An 11390-nucleotide genomic window follows, 5' to 3' on the forward strand; every position below is an offset into this window, starting at 1 on the left:
ATTGGTAAGAGATTGATTAAGTTATTATAATCCTATTAACTATACTAAATAGTAGGAAATAATCTTAAATTGAATAAGATATTTGTATAATGAATTAATGCAATTTAATGCTAAATACAAAAAATTGATATTGCAAATAAAATGTAGTGGCAAATTACAGAGAAAAGCAAGAGTAATTATGTTGTTGAATGAATAGAGTTTTCTTTCTCTAAAATTTAATGCTAAATACTATTTTTTTCTTTAAAAATTCTCCAATGGAGTTTTTCTCTATGCAGAGAGAGCATTGCTATCACTAGTCTTTTTCTCACACAAATTCTTCTCTCCTTTTTTCTTTTTCTCTCTCATTCTTTTATTGGGTAGATCCGTCCCACCTCAGCACACTTTTTTATTCCTCTTTTCAGGTTGGATTTTCTGGTACACACAAAGCTGGCTGAGAATGACGTGGATAAACTACTGAGTCATGTTATCAGAATTACCATGGCAAATCTGTTGGCAATCAATTTCACCATTTGCCATGACAATATTTCACTTCCTTTATTTTCCCTCTTCATCTTCTTGCTCTTCCTACACCTGTGTTCACACAAAACCACACCTTTCTTCCCCAAGTGATAAAAGTAACAAATAATGACCATTATATCACAATCCAAGCTTTGTTATGCAATGTTCTAAAAATATCCTAAAAATGCAAATGTATTCACTTAGTTACAACCAATTAATTCTATTTAGAAGCCTTAAATATAACTTTTTTCAAGAGTTATCACAACCCTAAACCTGAATTATTGCTTGTCCTCAAGAAAATGATGTTTGAATATGCATAAATGCATTGAATTGCCAAAAAAATCAGTCACTAAATGTACTACCAAATTGTAATAAGCATACTGTGTACCTCTATTTTCAGTAATCTTCTACTTAAACAAAAAAAAGCTTACAATTGTTGTAAACTTATTTAGCAAATGTAGTGCAGAAAATGGTTCCTAAAGGTAACATATTCTAAATATTTCAGCAATTAAAACTATAGTAGATTTCTCTAAATATACTTCGGTTATCTGTCTCCTAAACTCAGTTTTTTAGTCACTTATTCAATTTTCAGGACAAAATTTCCTAGGGAATTCATATTGTCATATGATTATATACTTGACAACCTCAATGGAGCATACGCTAGACTGCCACATATTATATCATGTCACAATTTGAATATGAATCACTCATGGAACAAAAGCTTTAATTTAAAAGATGGATGGAGCAAACAACTACCTTCTTAGAAATTTAGCCTCAAGATTCAGTGGAGTGTCCCTAGAATATGTACATATATATATTTTTAGACAAACACTCATAATTGAACTCATTTTTTTGGTTAACAATATAATGGAACAAACAAAATATTACTGACCTACTTAACAGGTTCAAACATTGGAGTATTCATATTATTTTACCATGATGGAATTATACCCTATTATTATACTGAAATTAAGTCAAGAAGTCGTAAATTTGTTTAAAGAATGCTACTATTACCTAATTGCATTTATATTTCAATTATTCTACTTTTAGAAAGTCATTTCCAACAATTGTCCTATTCTAAATATGCCTAAACAACTGTCACCCTATTTTCTAAGTTTACAAAGAAGAGTTATTATCCTCATTGAACATCATTGATAACCATATACTCATATAATCTGGTAGTTAAATGGAAATTGAATGTTATGGAAAAAAAACACTGTATGATCAATTAACAATGCAATATATATGCATAACACACCCCCAAACCTAAGGGATGCATTGTTCTCAATGCATGAACATGACAAAGTAAAATGAATAAAAGCTACATAAATGTAGGAAACAAATAAAAACTAAAATGAAGGATCGTGAAAATATAAAAATCAAATCTTGGAGGGGAAAGAAATTATTTCACTTGGGTTGGGTGGATTTCTTTGCAACTCTTTTGTAACGTTATGGTTTGTCTTGGTCACCACTGTCAGCTTGAACGGTTTTACAAGTAGCCTTCTCAAATATTTTTCTCTTAAGCGGGTTGATGGGCACCTCTTCCTCACCATCATCGGGATTGGAATTTGTGATTTCATCAATTACTTGATGAACCGCACGTTTCTTGGCAGTCATAAAGGCTTTGGATTGTGGTGCAGGTGCGATAGTCTGAGTGGTATCCCTTCCATCATCATCAGATTCAATGTGGACATATTCTGTCCTGGCTTCATCTTGCTCTCGGTGTTGGTTGTGCGTAGGGCCAGTAGTAGGTTTTTCATCTTCTGCTTTAGGATTTAATAGTAGTTCCTTAGGAAAAATAGGTAATGGTGGCATTGGGTGTAAGAAATTCTTTTGCAAGAATTTATGAATGGCAATATCACGTTGGTAGACATATCCTCAAAAGATGGTCATTTCCTCTTAATTTTAGCCAAAGTCAGTCACAAGCATTTTCTGATGTTTTTCCAACACACAAAACTGCTATTTCAAACCTTTTACAGCTTTAAGTATTCGCTGCTTAAACTCAATGTGAGAAGTCGAGGGGGCAGCAGAAGCAGTTCTAAGGGAGATGATGGAGATGTGCCAATTTGCCTTGGCATCCTCACCAGCCAGTTTCTGTGCAATGTGCATAGTAATATCGCCTTTTCTAGGAAGGTGGTCTTCATTATGTGACAAGGGAACCTTGACTCTTTGGCAGAGTGTAGTGATTAGTGAGGGGAAATTTAATGTGCTAGCATTCTTTTGGGCACAACGATGAATCTCACGAAAGATGATTTTTACAACATTAATCTTTGGGCCCACCATTATGGAGTGGAGAAGCAATAATCGGTCCTTAGAGATTGTAGCATTATGTGTAGAAGGAACAAGATGAGTTTTTAAGAAATGGTACCAAATCTTGCATTGAGGCTTTAATAAGATTTTGTCGATGGTGTAATAGTCATTTCTTGAGATTGACCATTGTGTTCCCTTCATAGAAACATCAATGAGTACCTGGGCTAAACGCTCTTAGGACATTGTCTTCACAAAGTCAACATGCTTTTCAAGACCTTCGAATAATCCATATTGAGCATTGTTGGATCTTTATCAAATAAAACTGATGCGCTATGCACGTATATAAATGCATTGTCAGGAGAGGTAATGTGAGCATAAAACTCTTTCATTATCTTCGGGAGGACATCATCAGGATGGAGGTAGAAGATTCCCCACCTATGCCTTTCGACAAATGATAAAACATCCTCGTATACCCAATGAAGGGAGCATCTTTAAAAAGAAATCTTTTCCATGCAGAATGGTCGTTTAGAAATATTTTTGTGGTATTTCTCTTAAGCAAGCTTACTGAAGAAAGTGCGTGAAGAGGCAGAGGTTGAAGCAGAAGCGTTTTGAGAAGCCATTAAAGAGAACATAGACAGTTGAAAAATGAAAAATGTGAGATTTGATTTTAGTTATGAGTGAAACAGATAATAAAAGCAGAAAATAAAGGCGGATGAAAATGTGGGAGAAAATTGAATCGACTAGGTTAAAACGTATGGGAGAAGAAATTGTGACGTGTGGATAAGACTGGCCTCAATCATGTGCTGACAGGGAAAAACAATTAATATTTAGCGGGAAAAAGAACTAAAAATAGCTCAAATTGAGAGGAAAGTAATTTAGTCTAATGGCTCCAAGCTATACTTATTCTGGCCCAAAGAAAAAACTGTAACAAGAAGGAAAAATTAAACGGGTTTAGTGAATAATAAAATTAAATTAAATTAAATGAAGAAAAGTTTAAATGCATGAGAGAAATTTTAATTATTCTGAAGAGAAATGAAATTTTTGTCACGCATTATAGGAGCTCCAAAATAGTGTTTCAGGCGTTGACAATTAACTTATAAAGTGGATGCTATTTTTTCGTCTTTAAATTCGACAGCTCCATGATGATATATACCCTTGACTTTGAATGGTCCAGACCATCTCAACTTTAATTTTCTAGGAAATAGTTTAAGTTTGGAATTGAAAAGGAAGACTTGTTGTCCATGTACAAATTGCCGTGGAAAAATTTTCTTGTCATGCCAGTGCTTTGTCTTTTCTTTATACAATCTCGCATTCTTATAAGCTTGAGCTCAAAATTCATCCATCTCATTAAGCTCCACTAAGTGATGAGTGGCATCAGCACCCCATTCCATGTTTAATTTCTTGATTACCCAAAAAGCTTTGTGTTCTAGCTCAGCTGGAAAATGTCATGGTTTACCATAGAAAAGCTTGAAAGGTGACATTCCCAACGGTGTCTTGAAAGCTATGTAATAAACCCAAAAGGCTTCATCTAACCTTATTGACCAATCCCTGCAGTTGGGATTGACAACTTTGTCTAGAATCTGCTTTATTTCTCTGTTGGAAATTCTAGCTAGTCCAATTGTTTGAGGGTGATAGGCCATGGCAATTTTATGTTTAACCTCATATCTGTTTAGAGCGTTGGCAACTAATCTACAGTCAAAATGTGAGCTTTCATCACTAATTAAAGTAGGAAGGGTACCAAACTTGGTAAAAATATTTGTATGCAGGAATCTCATAACTAATTTGGCATCATTTTTATGTAACGTCATAGCTTCAACCCATTTGGAGACATAATCCACAGCGACAAGAATATAGACTTTTCCCCATGATGGTGGAAATGGACCCATGAAATCAATTTCCCAAACATCAAATAATTCCATCTCTAAAATATTTTGTAGCGGCATCTTGTATCTTCTAGATAAGTTACCAGTTCTTTGACAACGATCATAGTTTTTACAGAACTTATTAGCATATTTAAACATGATGGGCCAATAAAAACTAGATTGGAGAACCTTTGTAGTAGTTCTCATGCTTCTAAAATGTCCACCATAAGGTGCGGAATGGCAATGATGTAGGATAGTTTGAAATTTAATATCCAGAATACATTTTTGAATTACTTGATCTGCACACTGCTTGAATAGAAATGCCTCATCCCAGTAATATTGCTTGACATCATGAAGGAATTTCCTTTATCCTCGATGATTGAGCGTAACTGGTAGTAACCCACTGACTAGAAAGTTAACAATATTAGCATACCATGGCAATGCCATAGCCAACAATATCTGCTCATCAGGAAATTTGTCTTAATCATTTGACCCTCACCATACTCATTCCCTGCTTCCAATCGTGACAAGTGACTAGCCACTAGATTTTTAGTGCCTTTTCTATCTTTGATTTCCAAATCAAATTCCGTCAGCAACAATATCCATCTCATGAGTCTAGTTTTGGCCTCTCTCTTTTTTCACCAAGTATTTGATGGCAGAATGGTCTGTATAAACTGTGACTTTTTTGCCCACTAACTATATAAGCTCTAAAATTTTCAAAGGCAAACACCACTGCTAACAATTCTTTCTCCGTGGTGGTATAATTGAGCTGTGAATCTGTTTGCGTGCGACTGGTATAATATATAACATGAAACATCTTGGCTTTTCTTTGCCCTAGCACTGCTTCAAAAGTGAAGTCACTTGCATCACACATTAGTTCAAATGGTATAGTCCAGTCTGGTGCAGTTACTATAGGTGTTGTAGTTAATCGTTCCATTAACTCTACGAACGCCTTTGAGCATAACTCATCAAAATGAAATGGTCTGTTTTGCTCCAACAATTGAAATAGAGGCTTTGATATCTTAGAAAAATCCTTGATGACGCAACGGTAACATCCTACATGCCCAAGAAAGATTCTGATTCTTTTCACTGAAGTGGGTGGTGGAAAATTTTCAATGACTTCTATTTTTGCTTTATTGATGGAAATTCCTTGCTGTGAAATTTTGTGGCCCAAAATAATGCTTTCACAAACCATGAAGTAGCATTTTTACCAATTCAACACCAGATTTGTTTCTTGACATATGGAAAGTACAGACTCCAAATTTTTTAAGGAATCTTCAAAAGTGTCACCAAACACTGAGAAATCATCCATGAATACTTCAAGGAACTTCTCCACCATGTCAGAAATTATTGCCATCATGCAATGCTGGAATGCTGCTGGGGCATTACATAACCCAAATGACATTCTTCTAAAAGCAAATGGTCCATAAGGATAGGTGAATGTAGTTTTTTCTTGATCAGTAAGAGATATGGCAATTTGGTTGTACCCTGAATATCCATCTAAAAAAACATAAAAGGCTTTCCCTTCTAGTGTGTCCAACATCTGATCTATAAAAGGCAAAGGGAAATGGTCATTCTTCATTGCTTTGTTGAGCTTTTGATAATTCATACAAACTCTCCAACCTGTGATAGTACGTGTGGGAATGAGTTTGTTGTTATCATTGCTGACTACTGTGACTCCTCCTTTCTTGGGTACACTCACCCAAGAGCTATTAGAAATTGGGTATATAATATTCAGATCCAACCATTTGACAATTTCCTTTTTAACTACTTCCTTCATGACAGGATTCAGTCTCCTTTGCCATTCAATAGATTTGCCATGACAATCTTCAAGTATTATTTTGTGTATGCAAATTACTAGGGTAATTCCTTTGATATCCGCAATTAACCATCCTAAAGATTTTTTGGATTTCTTTAAGACCTCTAGTAATTGCATTTTCTGGTCTATTGTATGCTTGGCAGAAATAACTACAGGAAATGTATCATTTTCTCCCAAATAAGCGTACTTCAAATGCAGGTAATGGCTTCAAATCCAACACCAGTGGATCTTCTATTGATAAGTGAGTAAGGTTGAAAGAGCAACTCGATAAATCTAATGATTCAAAGCTCCTTCTGCATCCATTTTCAAATTATTTAGTTTTCATTTGTTCTTCAGATTATTTAGTCACATCTATTTCATTTAATTTGACAGAGTCTGCATTAGAATTGTTGTGCATATGTCCTACAAATTCTTCCTGAATTACAATGTCAACAAATTCTACAGCATGACATTCTTCATCTAAGTCTTCACCTTTATGTACATCAATCAATGTTCTACTAGTTACTAAGAAAGGTTATCCAAGTATTATAGGTACCTCTTTTCTTGCTTCAAATTCTAGAATAATAAAATCTGCTGGAAAGATGAACTTGTAACTCTTACCAGTACATCTTCAATTTTACCTTCTGGATGGACATATGATCTATCAGCTAGTTGTAGTGTGATTGTAGTAGGTCTTGCATTTCCTATCCTAAGTTTCCTAAAAATAAACATAGGCATTAGATTGATACTTGCACCTAAATCGTATAACACTTTGCCTACATAATGGTTTCCAATCGAATAGGGTATAGTGAAACTCCCTGGATCTTTTAATTTTGGTGGCAGTTTGTTCTTCAGCATTACTGTGCACCCTTCAGTAAGTGCCACAGTTTCGAGCTCCCCTAACTTTCTCTTCTTGGATAGGATATCTTTCATGAATTTCACATAGTTAGACATTTGTTCTAATGCTTCAACCAAAGGTATATATATGTGTAATTGCTTCAAGACCGCCAGAAATTTCTTGAATTAAGCATCTTGTTTCAAATTTTGGAAACGTTGGGGAAAATGTGGCAGTGGCCTTCCTTCCATTTGTTGAGGTTGCCTTGTCATAGATTTGTATTGGCTTGGAAGGATGAATTTGCTTCTGTATGCTTTCGTCTACTCTCATCTCTTGTAGTTTGTACCACTTCTGGTTCAAAAGTTGTGATTTCAGGAACTTCACAACTTTAATCCTCAGACAAGGTATCATTCACAACTCATTGTAGTTGAGTGCCACTCCAGAGTGTTACGGCTTTACATTGTTCTTTTTCTTGAGATCTAGAACTTTCTGTGTCACTAGGTAATTCTCCTTGTTGTCAGGAGCTTAATGCAGTGGCAATTTGTCCCACTTGATTCTCCAGAGTTCTTGAGGAAGCTGTCTGGCTCTGAATAATCGCGTCATTCTTAGCCATATACTCTTTTAATAAAGCTTCCATTACTGATGTTGAAGATGACAAACTTTGTTACACATTTTGCCGCGGCATTGGTTGACTGTGTCCAGGTGGTACACCAGTCGCATTCTGTCTATTAACAGTTTTGGCATTTCTCATTCTCTGATTACTCCAGCTAAAATTTGGGTGTTGCTTTGGATTGTAGGTGTTGGAGTAGAGATTTTTGTTGCTACAATTAAAATTTCCCATGTAATACGCAGAGGTTGGATTGGATAAGCATTCATCAAAAACACGATCTTCTCCACAGTATACACATACTAGTTCTACAACCTTCATCTCCTACACTATAGAGGGTTTTTTCAGAGTTTTAATCATATTTGTTAAAGATAATACCTGAGCTGTTAACGATGTAATCGCATTAAGTTCCATTGCTCCAGCAACTCTTCTACCAGTACAAACTCTGGTAGTGGGGTACTGATAATCATTATTTGATATTCTTTCCAGAACTTCGTATGCTTCATTGTAGGTTTTGTCAAGCAACATCCCATTAGCAGACGCATCCACCACCATTTGCGTATGAGCATTTAATCCATTGAAGGACATTTCCATTTGTGTCCAATGATGAAAACCACACATCGGGCATTTTCTAATTAATTCCTTGAAATGCTCCCATGCTTCTTATAATGTCTCATCTTCAGATTGCCTGAATGATGTAATGTCATTCCTCAGCTTGGCATTCATGTTGGGAGGATTGTACCTAAGGAGAAATCTCTGACACAGTTTATTCTAAGATGCCACCGTACCTGATGGTAATGCATTCAACCATGATCTAGCACGATCTCACAATGAATAATGAAATAATTTTAGTCTAAGGGCATCTTCAAGAACACTCTGCTGCCTGAATGAGTCACAGACTTCAGGAAAAAGTCTCAAGTTTAATCTGGGATTTTCAGTTAGTAAACTGCTAAACTGCCTTACCATCTGCAGCATCTGAAACATTACCGGTTTTAATTCAAAGTGTTTAGCTTGAATATGTGGCATAACAATTCTTGGACTTAGATCACCCAAAGTGTTGATTACATGTTCTCTAATGAGTCTATCTCTTTCATCTAAAATTCAAGGAATATCAACAATCCTTTCATTCTAAAGTACATAATCTTCTCTGATTGGATCATTTATAATCCTCACCATTTCTCTTAATGCTTTGTTTCTTCGCCTTAATGTCCTTTCAATCTCAAGATCAAAATAATATTCTGTATCCCCTTGACTACTTCTTCTCACGCACTAGTACAAACCTGAAAAATCAAATAAAATACTAATTAAATGTTCTAACAAAAATAATAAGAATAATAACAAATAAACTTTTCACCAATGCTGTCGATTCCTGGCAATGGCACCAAAAATTTGTTACGTGTAAATAACTAATGCAATTTTTCAAGTGTACACGTCATTCAAGTAATAAAGTGATAAGTAAGTACAGTCTCCATAGGGATCAGAAATTGGTAAAAGATTGATTAAGTTATTATAATCTTATTAACTATACTAAATAGCATGAAATAATCCTAAATTCAATAAGATGTTATTATAATGAATTAATGTAATTTAATGCTAAAAACAAAAAAAAATTGATATGACAAATAAAATGTAGTGAAAAATTACAGAGAAAAGCAAGAGAAATTCTGTTGTTGAATGAATAAGGCTGGAATTATTTAGGTGAAATGCTCATATCAAAATAATGTCATGGAAAAATATTGTCTGATCAACTACTCAGAGAGTTACTACTGTAACCTGCTTGTTTTGGTAACTAGATTTTAAGCTAAAAATCTAAGTTACTGTATGTTTACAAAACTTTGGATTAATAACTTCAATGAATGTTCTTCTCTGCACAACTCCCAACATCTATGTCTAGAATGCTACGAATATTCTGTCGAATATTTGCTTGCATCAAATGATTCTAGATCCAGTATATTTAACATTTTCAGAATTAAAAATACATCTATGAACATAACATACAATCAACTCTAGAGCTTGCATGCATGTATTTAAAATAGGCATAAATCGAATGAAACATTGATATAGACAATCTCAAATCATGAGCATTAAAGATGATAAACATCCACCCAAATAACTCCAACCCAGAAAATATTTAGTTCATGGGTGGCAAAGTAAACATCAAATTTAAATCATTCATCAACATTTAAATAAGTTTGAATAACAGAAATCAAGAAAACTAAAGGTAGAACTATAAGATTTCTCACCACACTCCAGCTTCACTTTTATCTTTTGATCCTACGTGAATCCAGGATAGATGTTTCTTCCCCTTCTTCACGTTTGTATTCTCCAATGGAGTTTTTCTCTGTGCAGATAGAGGATTTCTATTACTAGTCTCTTTCTCACAAAAATTCTCTTCTCCGTTTTTCTTATTCTCTGTTTTTCTTTTATTGGGTAGATTCGTCCCACCTCAACACACTTTTTTCAGTCCTCTTTTATTGTGTTCACACGCACAACTGGCTGAGAATGACTTGGATAAAATGCTAAGTCATCTTCTTGAAATTACCATGGCAAATCTGTTGGCAGTCAATTTCACCATTTGCCATGGCAATAATTCACTTCCTTTGTATTCCTATTTATCTTCTTGCTCTTTCTACACCTGTGTTCACACAAAACCACACATTTCCACCCCAAGTGATAAAAGTAACAAATAATGACCATTATATAACAATTTAAGCTTTATTATGTAATGTTATAAAAATATCCTAAAAATGAAAATATATTCACTTAATTAAAACCAATTAATTCTATTTGGAGGCCTTAAATATAACATTTTTCAAGAGTTATCATGTACTCAGATAAAAATACTACACTTAGGGCACCAGATCCAACAAGTTGATCTTCTAGTTGCTTAATTGATTGATTCTGATTGTTTCTGTTACTTGTTACTTTATGTTCCTTATATCAATTTTCATTATATGCATGTCGTACTATACCTGTTTGTGTGAAAGTTTGTAATTTAGTTTAATTTAGCTTCCCTTGGGTACGATCCTTAGAATACTTCCCAAGTGTTCTATTGTAAACACATCTATATTACAACTTGAAATGTATAATTGCAAACATCGCTTCGTTCTGCTATTTTATTTGTAGTATTTACAACCTTGACACACATACACGTTAGGACCGCGATCATCCTTTTAATGGGATTTTATTTTACTTTTAGTTTAATTTGGTTATTCCTTTTGAAATATTTTTAATAATTAAGTTGATGAACTTTACTGATGAATGATTGATGTTATTGTCATGTACAAGCTTTTATCCTCATCTTACTTAGATATAATTATAGTATTTTGATTATTGTTGCACATGGTCAAGGGGCGTTAATGGTTAATTTTCTTGATTATGTTTGAAATTAAGTTTAATGGATTAATATGATTGTACTATGGGGAGGAATCTTTTGTTAATGTTGACGAGCTTCCTTATTGTAATTGGTTTTGATAAAAAAAATTGCTAAAGGGGGTAGATTGTTGAGGTAAGCTTTCAAAATGGCCTATAAAGTGGCAA

The 11390-nt window shown here is 34.3% G+C and overlaps 1 protein-coding gene and 1 non-coding gene across 2 annotated transcripts; one reads left to right on the forward strand and one right to left on the reverse strand.

The window, feature by feature from the left end:
- Window positions 1-5817: 5817 nt before the first annotated feature.
- Window positions 5818-7362, reverse strand: LOC107898276 (uncharacterized). The gene is made up of 2 exons (XM_016823797.1): window positions 7030-7362; window positions 5818-6615 (listed from the first exon to the last, which is right to left on the reverse strand). The coding sequence occupies exons 1-2, from the start codon at window positions 7360-7362 to the stop codon at window positions 5818-5820; spliced, it is 1131 nt and encodes a 376-aa protein (XP_016679286.1).
- A 1098-nt stretch (window positions 7363-8460) lies between these two features.
- LOC121216507 (small nucleolar RNA R71) lies at window positions 8461-8567 on the forward strand. The gene has a single exon (XR_005912688.1). It is a non-coding gene; the product is annotated as a small nucleolar RNA R71 (small nucleolar RNA).
- The last annotated feature ends 2823 nt before the right edge of the window (window positions 8568-11390 follow it).

Source organism: Gossypium hirsutum, chromosome D04 (assembly GCF_007990345.1).
Source record: "Gossypium hirsutum isolate 1008001.06 chromosome D04, Gossypium_hirsutum_v2.1, whole genome shotgun sequence".
Classification (NCBI taxonomy): domain Eukaryota; kingdom Viridiplantae; phylum Streptophyta; class Magnoliopsida; order Malvales; family Malvaceae; genus Gossypium; species Gossypium hirsutum.